The sequence below is a fragment of the Carcharodon carcharias genome, chromosome 28 (genome assembly GCF_017639515.1).
Source record: "Carcharodon carcharias isolate sCarCar2 chromosome 28, sCarCar2.pri, whole genome shotgun sequence".
NCBI classification, from domain to species: domain Eukaryota; kingdom Metazoa; phylum Chordata; class Chondrichthyes; order Lamniformes; family Lamnidae; genus Carcharodon; species Carcharodon carcharias.
This window is the reverse complement of record NC_054494.1, coordinates 23,901,557-23,921,234: the sequence shown is the minus strand read 5'-3', so window position 1 is coordinate 23,921,234 and position 19,678 is coordinate 23,901,557. Positions and strand designations below refer to the sequence as shown.

The window sequence follows — 19,678 nt, the reverse complement described above, 5'->3', positions numbered from 1 at the left end:
AGCTCAGACTTAAAAGTGAACTTCTTACAGTTGTCAAAAATTCTGTGGGAGAAACTATGAGTCACCATTAATTATTTATTCATTTTTGCATCTTTAAAATGGATTGAGATTTGTTTTTCTTTTGGAACAGTAACCAAGAGTTAGTGCAGGAAATGGCTACACCCTACTTCAAGCACTGTCCACATGCTTACAATCCCGTGCTTACAGTTAAGTTTGGACACTATCCTGAAGTCAAAGTTGAGCTAGAAAACTGCCTTCACCAGACCAAGAAGAATCCAACAATTTAGTGAATGCTTTTATTTTATTAAGAAGTGAAACAATCATCAGAGCTAAACTGCCATTAGTATGTTTTGCAAAATTGGGAACATAAATTACTGCAGTGTGTATAAGGCACAGATTAATAAAGTGAAGAATTCCACATTGTTAGCTTTCAAGCCCAAACAATGTAACATAACATTTTTAGCATATGTAAATAATACTTGTAAGAATTTCATATTGTTTAGACAGGCTATCTGCTTTACAGTAAATTTTACTCCTCACTACTCAATGTTTTCAATGGATCCAGTGAAAAACTGTAAACTTGAGATTCTTAGAACATCATCTGTATTAAATAAGACAGCACAGAGAAGTTATGTACAGAAAACGTGCATCCAAACATTTAGTTACTGCATCAAATTTGACAAAACCACAATGCTGTACTATGTAGAAAAACAAGTATAACTAAATGTTTAGACAGTGTTAAATATAAAACAGCAACATGTCCATTGTAGAAAAACCAAATACTGTACAGTGTAGAAATAGAAAAACACATGACCAAAAGAGTAGCCACATACAACACCATACTGTGTGGAAAAAAATGAATTTAATGTTGTCAGATTATCTTGCTGCTGCATTGCTTGCACTAAAAATAACTGAAAAGTCTCTTACAAAAAAGACTGACCCCGATTGAATTGGTTTTAAACACAGATGAGCCCGAAAGATTTTTTTTCTCTATCTTTTACAGCACTGATAAATTGCAAATCCCACTTAAATTCGGTAAGAGACAGCAAGTGTGACATTAAAAAAAAACACAGTTCAGAAATGATCTGCTGCTTAAGAAAAAAGTTGCAGTAAAGGTAGACTGGGTTTTCAATACATCAAAAGTCAAAGCCACACAGAGATACAAGTACAATCTATTCAGCCTGCTAGAGTTGTCAATTTTGTTAGTGAACCGTCACTGATCAAAGTTAAAAAGAGAATCTCATCTAATGGAGCTGATATTTAATCTTCCCAACCTCAAAATAAGACCCATAAGGCAAAAGATAAATCAAGATAAAGTCCCTGAAATAATGTTGGTCAGTCAATGGGATTTACGGTTTAATATGACTATTCATTTCATCTTGTCCATGGCCATATATAAAATGGAACAGAATTTTCCCATTACTCAACAACAAGTCATTGTAATGAGTGCAGTAAGGGCTTAATGTGACTTTCTGGAACTTGGAGTGATGCAGTAAGCATGCTCAGTTCAACCTCAGGTGTGACCTCTGCCCTCCCATGAGCAGCAGTTGTACCAGGCAATCCATCATGAGGCTCATCCTGTCAGGCATACAGCCTCGGTGCAGCTGTCTGTCATGGCGATAGAAGGGACCTGCTTAAAGGCAATCATGTCAATCTCTATGTGCCTGCTCAGACTAGGCTGAAAGGTTGATCTTGACAGGCATGGCAAAGTCAGCAGAAGACACTAGCAGGCTGACGTTGTATTCTCTGTTTCTTTGCATTTTGATAAATATTCAGCTCTAGTATAATATATATAGAAAGGTGAAAGCAGGTAGCCTAACAGAAATGTTCTTAAAGCTGATCATCACGGATGAATCTGTTCCCCTCTGAGTGCCTTCCATGATAGACATAGCGACATTTTGCAAAAACACCTACAAACACACAAAAAAACTACAGTAAATATATTGCATTTTAGTTTTATTTAAAGAAAACAAATGTTCACATTTTTATTTTCTAGGATGCCCATTTCGCTGTACATATCTCTAAGCAAACCTAAACTCAGTGCTTTTCTATGACTCAGGAAACAGGAATAAAGATAATCACCGAGGCAGGTAAAGTACCTTCCTGCTCTGAAGGTGGAAAACTCCATCCCAAAGCAGATTATATCACTCTATGGCTAAACTGGGAATAAAGTTGTTCCCTCTGACACACTGAGCACTTCAATTAGCTGGCCTGTCACAGTGGGCTGTGGAAAGACAACGCCTTTAGATAAGGTTATCTCAAGGAACAGAGCCTGTAGATAAAATCTGATGGTCATGCAACAGGGCGATACAGTGGGTTAGAACATTCTCTTTCAGCTCAGAGTTTGAGTTTAGTCCACACTGAAGAGATGAAAGGCATTTTTCTGATGCCTATTTAATGTAGAAAGTGTAAAGCAATTGAGCAGCCTCAATCTACCTTTGAGGATGCAAGTCCACAAAGTACAAATGCCTATAAATGTAACAAAAATTCAGCAGTCAGGGAAGCTAGAATGCTGGCATTGCACAGAAGTAAACTGATGATTGGGGATTGGTGGGGGTGGTGGTGGGTGGGAGGTGAAAAATCCACTTTCAATTTCCAAGCCTATCGGCTGATTTGGGGCAGGCTAGATGCAATTTGGAATTTTACCTGAGTGTGGAGGGAGAGGGCACAAGCAGGGGTGGGTGTCATTTATTCAGGCAGAAATAAAACTTAAGTACCATCATTCTTCATTCCAGCACTGAGCACAAAGTAAACTCACATGCATTAAATTAAAATGCTCAGTTTTAAAACAAGGTTTTCTCTGCTCCTCATCCCTGAATGTGTTGATTCCTTGCTGAGATGACTAGTCTGCTTTGGCACCTCACCCAAGTGACCATTATTCACAGCTGAGCCTCCACAGTAAGTGTTAATAGGCTATTTGGCTGTGAAGGCATCACAGGCAAGGCCTATTCAGACCTCACCAAGCAACCACACATGTACACTCCAGTGACCTACAGAAAGAACTCTGATCTTCCCTTTCACTACCCAGGAGCTGCAAGGCCAAGCATAGCACATCAGCCGAGACCAAATAAATGAGCCTTTATACTAATTCTTCTTGACTTATTTTCTAAAAATTCACGACTTGCACAAAATCTTTACTTTAATTTACTATGTCAGGGTATTACAGTGCAGCAATTCTATTAAACAGCATACAGCCATTCTCCATCATAAGATAAAACCATCACATTGTCTCCATCCTAAAAAGCGTAACTTAATTGAACTTGTACAAGTAGCTCATTGTGCAGTCTAAACTCAGTGCGCAATGGGGCCGGTTGACTAATGGACAAGTAAAGAACTGCAGTGAGTCAGCTGTTATAGCTCACCAGGCATACATCAGGCATCGCTCATGGTTATTTTCACTGCAAACCAAGTGCCGTTGTATGCCCTTGTTTCATATTTGAATATATGTTGCTTTCATTCTTTTTGCATTCAGACTAGAAAGTGGCAGGATAATTCACCAAGAAAGGCAGAAGAACAAACAACTCTCATCAAATATAAAAGCAAAAAACTCTCATCAAATGGTCCTTAACATGGCTACACAGTGTCTTAGAGCTCAAATGAGGGAGGCAGCTATTTTAGTAAAAGCCTTATCTTTATAGTGATGTATTGACATGTTTCATGTAATTTAAGTTTCGGCACACTTTTTTATTATTGATCCATTAATTTTTTAGCAGTGGATGGGATTAGTCTATCATTTTTTTGCCTCTCGATGCTGGGAAGAGCTGATCTCAGGAGAAGAACATCACTCACGATGATCTCCAGAAGGGATTGACAGGCTCATGGAGGGAAGTTATGATTAAACAGTGTCAGGGAGGGAAATGGCATCCTTGAAAAGAGAACATGTGGGAAAATAACGATTCACAAGATGTGTGGCATTATCATGTTGGTCTCAGGAGGGAACAGCACCAATGTGTAAGGATGATGTATCAACTGTGCAAAAAAGAGATTTCATTTCCCACTTGACATGACACCCAAATGTTACACACTAAACTACTGAATAATTTTGTCCAATGTACTGCCTTTTGATTGGTTCATTAAACTGCCAATTACCTTTGTTCAGCCCCCAATTTGTAAATGTTGAACGATTCTTTACATTACATATGTAACATTACCTTGCAATTTCTTTAACAATTTGCATGCAGATTTGACCCTACTCTTGCTCAATCCTTCCACAGCATGCAAAACCATTGGCAGAAAATTGCATCAAGATGTACTGTACTGATAGCAGCCATAGTGTTCAACAAAGTCACTGGCCAAACTCAGAGAATGCCGGTAAACAGAAGAGTGAGCTCTTGCCATTTGTATTTTGACCCAGGTCAACCAGGCAGGCAGCTTCAGGTGGAACAATTCTATTGATAAGCTCAAAGCTTTTGATGCTGACAGAAGCTGCATGGTTTCAATGGGATACAAACTCACAATTGCAGGGATATCTGGCCAATGTTTAACACTCGATACCTTCAGGCTATCCGGATCAGTTCTTTCCAGAAACAATTTTGGCTTCTGCCCTTTACACGCTAGATTTATCAAACTCCTCTCCAGCCCGCCAACCCTCTCACCCCATCACCAAAATAAAATAAATGAAGTGACTTGTTAAGAACATGTTTTTGTAGGCTATGTTAACAGTTGGTGATTGCAATCTGCTGGTGTTACTGATGGATTAGAAACAGGACTGTTAACAGACATCCTGGTGAAAGAGCCACTTGATGAATGCAAGAGACTGCAGCTAGGTGTCAGCGCTTAGAATATGAAGCAAGGACATGTGGTATTAATATTGTCAATGATCTCGAGACAGGAAAACAGATCCCATATTCTCCGTCAGTTTTAAATAGATATCAAGTGCATTAATGACAAAAGACCAGGCTTCAAACAAAAGAGCTGAGTGATGATCTGCTGAGTGCACTCTGAGCTGGCAATAACGTGATCTGAAAAGACATTGTCAGTTGTGGAGACAGGCCCAGAATTGTGAGCAGTGACAGAAAACAGAGATGAGGAGAAAGATACTGGTACCATATTAGTGCCAACCATATTCGAACACTGTCTGCACTCCTAACTGAATCTGACATCATCTCCTATCACTTGCAGTACTCTCTGCTGCTCCTCCGCCTAGTTTTCCCCAGACATCATTACAAACTGTAGTCAAGTTTTATGTTACCAGCGGTTGTTCTGTCAGGGAGGTTGGGGCTCAGAGGCCTAGGGATAACCTCAGTCATTCTACATTGTGAGCTTGTAACAACGGGACACTCATTTTATCTGAAAACTCTCGCTACTTGAGGTGCTCTGTACAGCAACGTGTGAGCAGCTGTCACCTCGAATAAAAGGTCCGAATATTAAAGAAAGTGAATTTCTGGATGTATCATAAAACAGTCGGACTGTCTGGCAGCAGGAAATAAATTCCAGCTGCTGCTGTTCGCCTGGGGATAAAGGTGCTCGAGCTAGTGACAGTAAAAGTCAGCTGAAATTTCTGAACTCCCGGGGTCTGAAACTGTTTAATTTTTTTAAAGGATTGGCTTTGCAGAGAAGCCACACTAGGTGTTGCAGCTGTGATTTGATAGCAAATCATATTTTACAGCTTTCATGTGTACCTGTTAAAACTAGATTTCAAAGGGGCAATAAAAAGATACTCATTTAAAATAGGAAGCTCAGATATCATACAAATAAAGGAACAATTTGCTTTATGAAAGGAAGTGTTGCAATTGAACAGTTAAACTTTAACTATACAAAGTACCAAGAAATTGTTCAAAAGGGCAAGAGATGCAGGAGGGCCATGAGAAAGAACTTCTTTACACAGCGTGTGGTAATGACTTGGAACTCGCTGCCCACGAGGGTGGTGGAAATGAAAACAATCAACGATTTCAAGAGGAAATTGGATGGGCACTTGAAAGAAATGAACCAGCAGAGGGTCAAAGGAGTGGGACTGACTGGATTACTCCAAGGACTCGATGGGCTGAAAGGCCTCCCTCAGTGCCATAAAAGGCTCTATGACTTGAAAAGTACACAGAATAAAAGTATAATGGCCCAAAAAACTGGTAAAATATTAAAATAATTAATACATTCCAATATTTTGTGTTGTGCTAATTCTGTTTCATCTTCAGGGTGTTTTAAAAAGTCTTTTCAAAGTGAGTGCTTTCCAATTGACTAGGAATAGTGGTTAATTACTGCAGTCCCTTTAACATGAGATAATGACATCAGGGTGCGTGGAAGTTATCAGCATTTTATGCTTTTGCTCCTTTCTTTGAATCACTTGCAAGATAGTCATCAAGAAAAAGAAGCTTCCTTCTTTATTTAAAAAGTAAAACTGTTCCTTTCTCTCTTCCCCCAGATCTTGTCCCTTCCCTCCTGAAGGTAGTCTACTCATACTGGATTATAGTTCATGGTGCAGCAGACCGCTAGCACTTTCCAAGAGGCCCCTCTTCAGTCCAACCAACAGGCTATTTGAATGTGGACACCATATAAATTAAACGTAACTCGATCTCCGCACATGCAAAATTTCAAGATAGCGATCAGGGGTGGGAACCTCTGCTGATTTTCCTCTCTTGAAATGTCCCACCATTGCCCTTGCAGTGTGGGACCTTCTGAGTCTATTGGCTCATTATCAAAATACATGGTGCTTTTCCACAATGAGTCTTTCACATAAGCTAGATTTGATTAAATTTCCAAAGAAACTTTAAAAAAGACTGCGTCAGTCAAAATTTCTGGTTTAAAGTGCTCATGACATATGGCAACAAGCTGTATCAGAAAATGGCTCCTGTAAGCTAGAAAAAAACAATATAGGTTAACTGCTAAGAACTGCCAGTGTTAGCAAATACACATATATATATATACATATATATATAAAAGAGCTACTTTCTATGCATTAAAGGCAACATTTCTAGTATCTGGATCCTTCCTTTGAAGGTATTGTGGTCCAAAAAGTGTTTTCCAAATGTTTACTGGCATCATTTCACCTTTCAGTTGTGCATTTTCAAAACGTAAAAGTCATTTTCTGGATTATTGTGCTGCTACAACTGAACCCTGTCATTTTCAATTCAAATTATGGTAACATGCCCATCCATTTACTTGTATTTTCCTCACCATGTCTCTCTTTGGCAGGTTTACACATTTTGGATATTGTACATATGGCTGCATTTTGTATAAAATCCTTTTCAAATTAGGGATGCAAAAATGCATTTTGGATGAAAAGGTAAGGTATTGGCAGACGTTTTAATCGCTGTAATGAATCATAGTTGCATTGGTAGTTTGAGAGTTTGTGATGGGAGTTCTTTTACAAGCATGATTGATTATAATTCATGAGAATTTAAAAGATCATTAGGCCAAAGATGTTAATTTACTCCCAGGTTTCCCCATATTCAATTTTCAGAATCCAATTTAATAGTGAAGTAATCTTAGGGAAAAAAAACTTGGTTAAATGGTTAGTTATGCATATGGACAATGTACTGTATCACATGTTCTGGTCATTCTCTAGTATCCAACTATTGTGGATGGTAGTCCAAAATGACTGAAACAACTTCTCTCTCTATTAGGGTTGCCAGCACAGGTTCAGTGCATCCCTGAAGACTTCATCACGTGACCTCCCATCTCCAACCACTTTGCCCACACACAAGTTCCTACCATTGGTCTCCCAACAGATTAATCTTCATGTGCCCTGCTTTCCTAAGGCAATTGGAAAGCAAACAGACTCTTAATTGATGATGCCTGCTAGTCAAACAGTCTTTTTATCCCCACCGCAATATTTTTTCAAGCTCTTAAATGTTCAAAGAAAATGAAAAATATTCACTTCTTAAAAACCTTTTTACGCTTTTCTCCAGACTTCCCAGTAAGCAGTGGCCTGAAAATTAATCTCTGTTTCCAGGGGACTCTAGGAAAATCCTGGATGATTGTCAATACATTCCAGGCCTAGCCACTGAAAGAGCACTCTGCAGAATGCAGATTGGTATAGCCCTCTGTTAGTCATAAGATGATGCATATCCTCATTGTGGCACAACAAATACGTGGCTAAAAACCTACTGGATATATCTAAATTGGAACATGTAATGTATAGAGTCAACTTAAGCCTCGGAAAAACAGTGGATAGTCTGTGATCTCTTCTCAGAGCTACACTCCATACAAGCCTAGCTCATCAATACTCAATCTGTGTCCTAGGAAAAGATAGTAGCTCAAAGTATGAGCGGAACTAAGTCAACAAGAACAATCCATCCGAAGCCGCAGACAAACAATGTGCAGTGAAAGCATACAATAAAACAGAGGTGACATTTTATTAGGGGTAACAGTAGGTTTGCAAGACAAAATTAAACAAAAACCTAAAATGCTTTGTAAACGTGTTAAGAAATACAGGTCGAGTATCCTTTATCCATAAATCTGAAAACCTCACTTTTTTCGACTTTGAGCGTGGGAAGTCCCTGAGCCAAGCCGTCACAACCCGAGCCAACATGAACCTCGCCGACTGCACCCGACCTTTAGTGCGGGAAGTCCCTGGCCTGAGCCAACACAGATCTCGCCGACCGTGCCCGACCTTATGCGTGGGAAGCCCCTGGCCTGAGCCGACAAGACCAGAGCTGACACAAGTCTCGTTGACCGTGCCTGGCCCTCAGCAGGAAAGTTTAGTTGTTGTCTGCACATAAACACTCTGAACCCTCTCCTACAAGCAGAATCACAAACGGTGCCAAGGATAGGAACTTGTTAAAGGTACCCTGTATTTATTATTCAGTGATACATCTTATTTCTAGCCATTTCAGTTACTTTAGGCTACAGCTAACCTAGGCTTAGGCTATTATAATGTAAGTAGGCCTAGTCCTATATGCCAGATCCGAAAACAGAAATTATCTGAAATCCAAATCTGATCGGCCCAGAGGATTTCGGATAATGGATGCTTGGCCGGTAATTATTAATATGTAATTACAGGATACTAATTCTACACCTAATATATTGACAGCAGTTCACTTTAGAATCATTTTATCCTTTCCTTTCTGCCAATGCTCACTCTTTCTCTCCTGAACACCCAGACTCATGTTTTGGTTACAATTCCATGGGCTGCAACCATCCTTTGGCACCTTGCCCAAGTGATTATTATTCATTATCACATGCATTGATGGTAAATGCCAGCAGAGTATTCAAATGTGTAGGGCATCACTAGTTGACATCAACCCACAGGCACTTTCATCAGAGAGCTTTGATACCAGTGAGAAGGGGGAATCCTGGTCCACTTTCCCCTTCTTTTCCCAGAGGTGCCTTGACCAACAGTAACTCCCTTGCTAAGATTAAACTCAAAACAGATTGAGATCCAAGATTGTGTTACATGTATAGGTTGACCTGTGGTCTCAATTGTGAGTGAGTTATGACAGCCTTTTTCACAAGAGGGAGGATTTCAGTAACACGTTGGTCTGCAGGTTTAATCCATTAGCTTTTGAATTTTGTAACAAATCTCATGATTCAGAACGACAATTTAAAAAATCTGAAATAATATGAACAGGCTTTTGTAGGTTAGAGTTTTTTTTAAAAATACTGTCGACTCCAACAAAAGGGATACTGTCTTTATAAACTGTTGCTTTACCAAATGTCATAACCAATAATTGATAGAGACCAAAGATATATGCACTGCCAGCGCCAACTTGTTTAGTTACATGTCTTGAGTGGATAAATTGAAAATGACACTAAGAGAAATGTGCTATAAATGCATTTTCTTAATATGAAACCTTTATGCTTTTATTGTATTTATTTTTGTTAACTTTGATAACTTACAACTTAACAAACCAAAATTAGGTACAGATGATGCCTATTACAAATGTAAAGACTGTCAGTTTCTATTTCCATCCCTTAATATTCACTGAGGAGGTTTAATCGACTGCAATCTGATCTGGAAAAGTTGACATTCGAGTTTTCTTTTCCACATGTCTAACACAGCATAAAGAAAAAGGCACAGAATCAGTTCAAGGGTACGCTGTGAATCATAGGCTCGTGTGCATGCTCTGTGAAAAGTTTGTATCCCAAGCTTTCAGTATAACTTATTCATGATGGTGAGGTGCAGCTTTATCAGAATACGCACGAGGGGCAGCAATGCATCTATAACTGAAAATCTCAGGCCGCTTCTTCATATAATCTGTTGCTGGAAAATTGAGAAGCAGCTCAAAGTCTGTGGGAACAGAATGATGAGCTGACACACAATAATAAACCATATTGTGCCGAGCGTACAGTCATCGAGATCCTCTCGGGCCGCAAGTATATTACCTTATACAGACATGGCTGGCATACATTTAAACCCCTATACACATTAAGAACCCATTAGTCTGACAGATTAAAAGTTATCTTGAAGCTAATGTTTCCATTATGTACAATTTGGCAGTGGAACAATCAACACTTTGTTCCTCATATGTCATACTTTGTTTAAAAATGGGAGTGTATCTCCACATCCTTGAATGACATTGACATGCTCTGCTTTGATGTGGGCATGTGCTGTCTTCAGATTTGCTACTGGTGGCGAATGATTTTTCTGCAGTAGTGATGATGGAAACAGATTTTTTTTGCAGGGGGAGGGAGGTGGGGAGGAGGGAAAGGAAGAAGAGAAAATCAGTTAAGACACAATTTCCACTCTGAAATATTGCTGCTCTTGAGGTTACTGAGGCCTTCTGTTTAACTAGAACCTCCAGGAAAAAACAAATTAATCAACAGTGCACTGAAGTGGGTTTAATGATTGTATTCTGCATACAATCAGCTTTTCCCATTCCAGAGCCATCAATATGTCAAGGAAAGACATATCCAAAGGATGTAGCTCTTAACATCAAGGTTATCTGTTCTCCGCAAGACTCTCTCTGCTTACTGCCCTGGTATTTTACATGGGCTGCATTTAACATTTTCATCAACATGGCAATCAATCATGGTAATAATGCAGTACAAAAAAAATCAATTAACAATGCAATTAAACATTCCTTATTATCTGAAAGGGCTGAAATAATACCTGTAGGAAAAAGATAGACTCAAGGAGCACAGACATCCATAACCAGACAAGACTGAATTATGGGGTTAGGCAGAGATAGGGCATATAGTGGAGGTGCTATTTTAGACTGGATATATCTCATCCATACTGTTCATCAGTCTGCATCAACATTAGACTTCATAGTTACTCTTCACCCTGCAGTTGTTTTAGAAAGGTATGGTAAATTTACCAAACACGTTGCATCAAAGCGTGGAAAAGGTTAAACCTAGGTTACCAAAATGAAATAATCAGTTCAGGCTGTATATTGTACAGAAAGGAGAAAATGTTAATATGCAAAAACAAAAATCCAAACAATGTTGCTTCATTAAGTTAACTAACTGAAGGCAGAAACAATTAGTCATTATATTGTTTAGATTTTTGCTTCCTTACTGACTATTTGATATGGCAGCCATTTCCCTGAGACTGTATTGCTAACTTAAATCCAGAACCTTCAAAGTTAAACTGACATTTGTTCTCTTCCAGTAAAAAATATTTAGTCCATTAAACATAAATACCTGTCATTATGATACATGTACTGAGTACAAGTCTCCAGTTTTCCTCTAATGTTTATTACATCCAAACAACTGCAGTGCCTGCATGTTTTCAACTTTAGTGTATTGATTAAACTTTTAAATGCCTGCCATATAACCTAGGGACATCAAAAAGATTAATTTGCGTCAATGTTCATCTGTAATTCATTAGCCATTTATACTCTACAACCACATGGACTATCAAGAAAATGCATGCCATTTTTCACTGTAGCGATGCTTGGAAGCAAATCTTGGCAGTTCCACTGCATAAAATTAGGACACAGGGGCCTGTCCATTTACAGTGCAGTATTATGCATTGCCAAAGAGCAACTAATTAAAGGAGCAGTAGATAGAAAAAAAATCTGAAACAGTATTCATTTCTTATAATATGCAATAAACAACAACATAAATTGCTTGTTACTGGGAGCTGAACAATTTAAGGATTTTTGCAGCTAAGTTAACCAATTAATCTACAATGTTAAATGGGTGTTCTCAGTACAAAAATGATTTTAGAAGCACAATAATATTAATCAGTAACATGTGCCCAGTCTCACAAAGAAGGTCTTGGGTAGTCTACTTATTTTTAAGCATTGATTTGTTCTTTTGGATAAGCAGTAGCAATGAGGCAAAACATATGTATTATTTGATGTAACTAAGTTACTGATCAAAATCTAAAATTAATTGTCCTTGTAATGTTTAAGTGTGAAGATTATATTCTGTAAGTAAGGTGTACTGTACTAGAAAACAAATTTGTATGTTACAATGGTTTTTAAGTTTACATCATGGTTGCTGTAAAAAGTGTGTACACCACCACTTTGAAACCTAATGGGATGGTGTTCAGGCCTGCTTGTCAAGACAGACTCTATAACTATATATAAACTATTCATTAATATTATTTGTACCAAAAAGTCAGGTTGTGGCAAGTAATACAACAGTAATTCCATGTTTGTTTAGATTTTATCAACATCATGAAAGGTATCGATATAAGTACATTTGAATGAAACTCCTTGCAATGTGTGCCTTATCCCATGTGAAAACAGATATATTAAAGCAAACATTCTTACTCTTGTTCCAAAAAAATGGGCATATTTTGCCATATAAATTAGTATGCATTGAAACCAGTTTTGTTCTGGGTAATAAATTATTCAAATAGTCACATACATGGATGCAAACATAATATTTTAGAATCTAGTGTGGCAGGACATAATACAGAAATACCATTTTATGGGTGCTGGTCACATGAAATCCCGCCACATTGTGCAATCTATTATTACATACATAGCTAGTGAGATTGTGTCATTTGAATCATAAAATGTCTAAGAAATGGTGGTTAATCAATAAAATAAATCAATATTGAGTTACAATTTATTCACAAAAAATCTGTAATGGTTGCACACTTTAAACCTATTAATTACTGAACATAGTGACTGTTTGACATACTATTATGCATCCGTAGAACTAATAGCGACATATTTTTCATTACAGTCAGTGGCCTCTGGACTTTGAATGACCACAGCAGTGTCACTGTCTAAAATAGTCTATAATTACTTTAAGGGTTGTGGTACTTCTGCCCCATCAACCCCCCCACCCCACCATTTCCCTCCCACCCCGACAATTTAATTTAACAGCTAACTCTCATTCTATCAGAGAAATTGAAAATAAAATAAATATGGGCTAGGTATCAATAATTGTGCATCGAATATCTGTAATGTAACATGTGTACTGACTGTTTTCATTTTGTTTTTAATGGCCTATGCCCTGTAATTCAATTCATAGTTTCTGAAAACATATGCAGGAATGGAATCGGTTGTTGCTTCAGTATGTATTAATTGCTTTGAATTAACCTTGAACAGCTGACATCCACTAGGATCCATTCAAACAGGAAAGAGGAAAAGTTAAGGTCTGGATGTATTAGCCTGGAGACAAATTCTATGTTGCGGGGGTGGGGGGGGGTGCAGGGGTTTGGCTGTTGAGGTTGGCAAATCAGGAAGAACTGGTTTCTTGAATGTCCTGCATAATTTAATAACAAGGCTGCTTTAAATTATTTTCTGTGGTGTTCCCACCCACAGGCAAACTGGTTGATGGGCTGGAGTCCTTTTTGTGGAGGAAGGGCCAAAGTTTACAGGAACAGGTAGATTGTATTGGGGGAATGAGTAATTGGGGAAAAGATCATGGTGGTGGTCAGATGTGGGGCCTGATGGTAGTTGGGGTTAATGGAAAGTCAACCAGGGATAGGCGGAGTGGGCGGCAGATGTGGGGTCCCACATCACGACCTATTTTCAGGTACTGTACAACAGTCCTAGAATGAGCATGGGATGCTTAATTACAGTTGGAATAATCTTCTGAGAAGTATAATGAAAACTGACTAATTTAAACTTAAATGCAATACAAATGGGGAGAGATTGGGAAATCTTCTTTGCTTGGGTCTTGCTGAAAAAGTACATTAAAGTGGCACAGATCACTAAGATAAGGGTATTATTTGCAATGCTTACAACTAAGTCCAAATAAAATCAAAGGTAGAGGTCTCCTTCACAAGTATCAGCTTAAGATGTAGTGGCGACCAGAGTGCTAAAATCTTCTACCTGTAGGTACCTTCAAATTCCTTACTGAAATAACATTCCCAGTTCACCATCCTTGAATCCTTAAAAATTAATTGTTTCAAAATGAGCTCAGATGAAATGCATATTCTCTATTGTAATTATGGGGAGGCAGTGGCATAGTGGCATTGTCACTGGGCTGGTATTCCAGGCACCCAGGGTAATCCTCTGGGTTCGAATCCCATGGCAGATGGTGAAGTTTGAATGCAATAAAAATCTGGAATTAATAGTCGATTGATGACCATGAAACCATTGCCGATTGTCGAGCTGGGTTACTAAGGTCCTCTAGGGAAGGAAATCTACCGTCCTGAGCTGACCTGGTCTACATGTGACTCCAGACCCACAGCAATGTGGTTAACTCTTAAATACCCTCTGAATGATGGCGATGGGCAATAAATGCTGGCCTAGCCCACATCAAATGAATGAATGAAAATAGATTATATTTGTCATGAAAGCTTCTGGGGGTAGGACCTTTCTACTCAATTGTGGAGAGAATGCAGTGCAGATTTGGAAAACAATGGAGTGAATTTTATTTTGGGAATTGGGCACGCAGTTCCCCCTGTGCTTATGTAAAATCCAGCATGATGACATCGGGTCACCAATCCAAGGTCATCACACCAACCTCTGATAAAACGATCGACGCTGAAATCAAAAGCCTGCCCGCCATTTTAAAAAACAAACCAACAAGCTACAACTCAATCGTCTGCCGTTTTACCTGACCCACTGGATTTTTCGGGTGTCGGATCTAAAAAGGTTTGGGAGTCTTTTCTGTCAGCTAAAATGAGGTGGCACAAGGGTAGCAGACAAGATCTGCCACTGGGGCCAGCAGTTTCTGTGTGGGAAGGCGGTGGTATCTGTATGATCTTTAATGACATTTTAAAATATTTTCTGTGCCTTCAAAATGATTAATAAAGACCAATTCTGAGAGCAGAAGGACTTTATAATTCCAACCGTGACTTTGGCATTACCCTACTGCTGCATGACATACTGGCCTACAGAGCCGATCCTTGGGGCCCTCACACCAGGGGCTGAATTTTCCCAGAATTGCACTGAGTGTGGTATTGGGTGAGTAAAATGGAGTCCTATCCGCCAATGAAAATGGCGGGTTTTCACATCGTGTATTCCCGAGCCCGCCTCATTATATATTCACTCCCATAAAACACGCTGTTTCCATGGTGGGCGGGCTCTCATTCGCCCACTCGCCATCACCCCGCTGTTGCATCACGCCAGCTGCCATCTTTAAAAGGCAGCCACCAGCAAAGCGTTCATCGCCACCAGCTCACCACCGCTGCCTGGGAGACATGGCCAGCAAAGGAAAAGAGACTGCAGCCCCCCCACTTCAACGACGGGCCCTTCGAGCTACTGTTGGATGCTGTGGAGGCCCACCAGGATGTGCTCTACCCCCGCTCTGGCTGCAGGATGGGTAGCAATATCACCAACCCGGCTTGGGAGGCGGTGGCAGCGGTGGTCAGTGCCAACCTCCTGCAGAGGAGGACAGCCACCCAGTGCCCCAAAAGGATGAATGATCTCCTCCATTCCACCAGGGTAAGTCACTCTTTTCATCACTTCCAACTCATACACTCACAAACCCATCACACACCCACAGGGCCCTCACTCACCGCCAGTGTAAGGGACATCACCATTCACTCTCTCTCACACACCGTCATTGTCCTCATCCCATCCATGGGACCACTCACCACCCACACAGGCCAGGCATACTTATCATCTGGCCAGGCAGGCATCCTGATACACTCTCCCCATCTCTATCCATGCAGGGCAAACTGGCTCACAACAGGAGGGAAAGGTCACAGACAAGTGGAGGGATGCCGGAATTCAATGTTCTCACAGAATTTGAAAACAGAGCCATCCAATTGGCTGGCGATGACCAGGACTGGTCCTGTGCTGACGGTGAGGTCAGTGCTGCTCTACCAAGTGAGGATCCAGCAGTGCAACATCCATTAGATAACCACGCTGTGAGTGATATGTCCTGTTTCACAGGCCACAGCCATGTACTAATTATCTCCCCTTGCTTCCACAGGCACATCTGGGAAGCAGCCAACAGAGTCGACAACCCAGAGCCTTGAAGCAAGCTCCGAAGAAACCTCTGAAGAGGAATCTGAAGGCACCCTCCCTGAAGTCCCATCACAGCGCTCACCCACACCCTGCACCAGCGCAGGGACACACCTTGGTGGGACAAAGCTTTATAGTAGCCTTGGGAACACAATCTGGTGAGCACATTGCGCTTTCTGATCCACAGCAGGCGAAGGCAGGGACTTCCCAGGTTCCTGGCACTGGGAGGATTGCTGGAGGCCAGAACATTGCTGAGTCCAAGTCGGATGATGAGCCTCTGGGTTTGGTCATGGCACAGATGCTGGAGCTGCAAAGGCAAGCTTGGGGACATCAGGAAGGGATGTCCGCTGCGCTCTAGGACATCACTCCTGCACTGCTGCACGGGCTTAGCTCCATCTCTGATGCTAAAGCTACCTTCAACAGTGTGTATGCGAGAGGGGTGCTGGGCAGTTCAATCTCACTGCAGCTACCTCTTCTGCTCACAGAGTCAGCCAAAGGCCCTCAGGCACCCATAGGGAGGAGGATCAGCAGGTGCACACTCCGGGACGGTCCACCCAGGTAACTCTTGAACTGACCGGTCCATCTGACTCCCCTCTTCCTCTGACCTCCGCAGATCCAGCTTCACAGGCCAAGGAGGGTGCCACTGCCACACAGCAGGACCCTGAAAGCAGGCCAGGGACCTCCAAATCTTGGCCCTCCAGAGGACGCCTGCCAAAGTCATCACAGACAGGGCGTCACAGTCAGCAGGCTGCCCCACCTCCACTGTGGATCTTTGGGGAGCACCAAGACGTAGTAGCAGGGTTAGGAAAGTTAAGGACAATTAGTTGCGCAGCCTGTGCATGGGTGTTAATCACTTGTACATAATGTTCACTATTGTCAATAAACTCCCAAGAATGTCTCCCTGCCTGTGGCTCCTTGTTCTGATGAGCAGTGTTCTTGCCACTCAGATGTGAAACCTTTCTGCACAAGATAAAAGGCAGGTGTCTCAGTCCAGGGCCTCTTCCCTGTGCTCTGTGCAGCCTTCAGACCACAGTGATGGTCCAGCCTCACACTCCCTGGACACATTACTGATATCTGCACCTCGGCAGTGCTGGTCATTGCTGCCAGAATGTAGTGGGCAGGCAGCACAGAGTTCTCTCATACTCTCTGTGTGCTTTCAGTAGCTTTAAGATGGGGCTGGCCCCCATCACACCAGCATCTGTGACCAGTGATACTGTGCACTAGCTCCTGAAGGGCTGAGGTGCTGAAGATGGACACAGCATCATATGTATCTAAAGTTTCATGGCTGTAGCTCTGAGATGGCCCTGACCATGGAGCGCAAGTGAGCTGCCCTCGGCCAGACAGAGTCAGACATTTTCAGAGGCCATGTGAAGATCTATAGAGTGCCCTCACTGCATGTCAAATCATCTTTCTGTGGTCATGTGACTATTAGGGCCTTCACTGCATCTCCATGACAGGAGCATTCTCTCAGAGGGTATTGGCGTTGGGATAGGCCAGACTGGAGTAAAACGTTCACAACTGCAATGTGAGGATCTATGAGGACACCTCACTGCATGTCGTCATCATCCTCCACAAACCTGGAAGCTATGAGGGCCTCCTGACTGCACCTGCCTCGCCTAGCCAGTGTGAGAGCCTCATCCACATCATTGTCACCACTGAGGACCCTATACCCTCATCCCCGTCAGTGTCCTCCTCATTGGAGCAGATATGACACTCTTCCATCTCCTCCTCGGCCAGCTCCTCACACTGTTGCAAGTTGTAAAGGATGCAGCAGACGACAATGATGCGTGACACCCTCTGCGGACTGTACTACAGGGCTCCACCAAACCAGTCCAGGCATTGGAATGGCATCTTCAGCATCCTGGTGGTCTGTTCCACCAAGTTGTGAGCTGCTGCATGAGCCTCATTATAGCGTCGCTCTGCTGCAGTCTGAGGCCACCACACGGGTGACATCAGCCACGGCCTCTGCGGGTAGCCCCAACCCTGCAGCCTCTGTGGACCCTGGAAGACTGCAGGGATCTGCTTATGACTCAGGATGTAGGATTGTGCACACTCCTTGGAAACTGTGTGCATACCTGCAGGATGCGTTTCTGGTGGTCGGATACCAGCTGTACGTTCAGTGAGTGGAAGCCCTTGCGGTTGATGAAGTCCACTGAGTGTAGTGATGGAGACCTGAGCACCGCATGAGTGCAGTCAATCGCACCCTGCACCAGTGGGAATCCCGAGATCAGGGAGAATCCAATGGCCCTTGTATCCTGGCTGTCCCAGTCCTGGGCGAAATGCACAAAGTTGTGAGCCAAGGAGAAGATGGCTTCCGTGACCTCATGGGTGTATTTGTGGGTGGTGGATTGTGAAATCCCACCGAGGTCACCTGTGGAGCCCTGAAAGGAGCCACTGGCATAGAAATTGAGCACCACAGTCACTTTCACAGCCACTGGCAGTGGATGCCCTCCATGTCCCCTTGGCGCCAAGTCCTGCAGTGAGGGACAGATGTGAGCCACCAGGTCCCTAGACTTGCGCAGTCGTCGGCGACGCTGGTTCTCAGTCATCTGGAGGAATGGCACGTGGCCTCTATAGACCCTGAGTGTCACCAGGCGCTGACCAGCCACAGCTCACTGTCACTCCTGGGCAGCGTGTGCGGGAGCCCCTGCTGCCCCTTCTTCATGAGGCTGCTGCTCCTGCCTTTGCGAGTCCAGGGGCCTCAGTCATTCTCTCCTCCGTCTCCTACGGTCTCTGTAGGCCATCAGGCATACAGCTAGGTCACCAGGATCCATGATTCTGACATGGTCCTGCAGCATGAACGAGAGAGAGAGAAGTGGTTATCATGGCTGCACTTAGCCCCTTTCCTGGCCCTGTGTGACCGCCCCTTAATGCTTCCCGGAGAGTGCTGGTCACCCCTCGGATGGCCAGAGATGAGTGTGCTGCATGGCTGCCCTGTCAACCTGTGACATGGGGGATACTGGTCCAAACCAGGATGCTGAGATTGCCAGGGGCTGTGAGCCCTCCAGCAGTGACTGCTACATGGTCAGCGTTGGTGAGGAGATTGTACAATGTGTGCAGTCCAACTGCTCCGCGGTCCAGTAAAGTGGTGGCAGGGTCGCAGTCTGTGCTGGGGGTGGGGGCGTTAAGGTATGGAGCGCTTGGTGGCCCTTTGGTGCCTCTGCGATGCTTGCATGGGTGGGCAGGCTAGGAGCCTGACCCCAATCATATCACTGTGGCTGTGCCTGATCGGTCTTAGTTGTAAAGGCCTGGTCAGTTTATACAGGTGTCCCTAATGTGTGGCTGCTTCCCTCGCTCACCCTGTTCCCCCGCCTGTGCGTGGAATGCAGCACCAGGGCATCACTTGCAAACACCGCCCCCACCCCCCACCCAGGCCAGGCATCAGTTTCAGCTTCCCCCACCCCCGGTGTCCCTGAGGCCTGTAAACGACAGGCGAGCTGTGGAGAACGCTGCTGCTCACTCACCTCAGTTCCCCC

The 19,678-nt window shown here is 42.6% G+C and overlaps 1 protein-coding gene across 8 annotated transcripts in view; it reads right to left on the bottom strand.

The window, feature by feature from the left end:
* Positions 1–282: 282 nt before the first annotated feature.
* lrmda (leucine rich melanocyte differentiation associated) overlaps positions 283–19,678 on the bottom strand; it is a 1,073,511-nt gene continuing 1,054,115 nt past the window's right edge. For all 8 annotated transcript variants that reach the window (XM_041176536.1, XM_041176539.1, XM_041176541.1 and 5 more), the window contains one exon: positions 283–1,910. In XM_041176536.1, the coding sequence (XP_041032470.1) occupies positions 1,831–1,910 (80 nt within the window). In that variant the 3' untranslated portion in view covers positions 283–1,830. The remainder of the gene's footprint in view (positions 1,911–19,678) is intronic.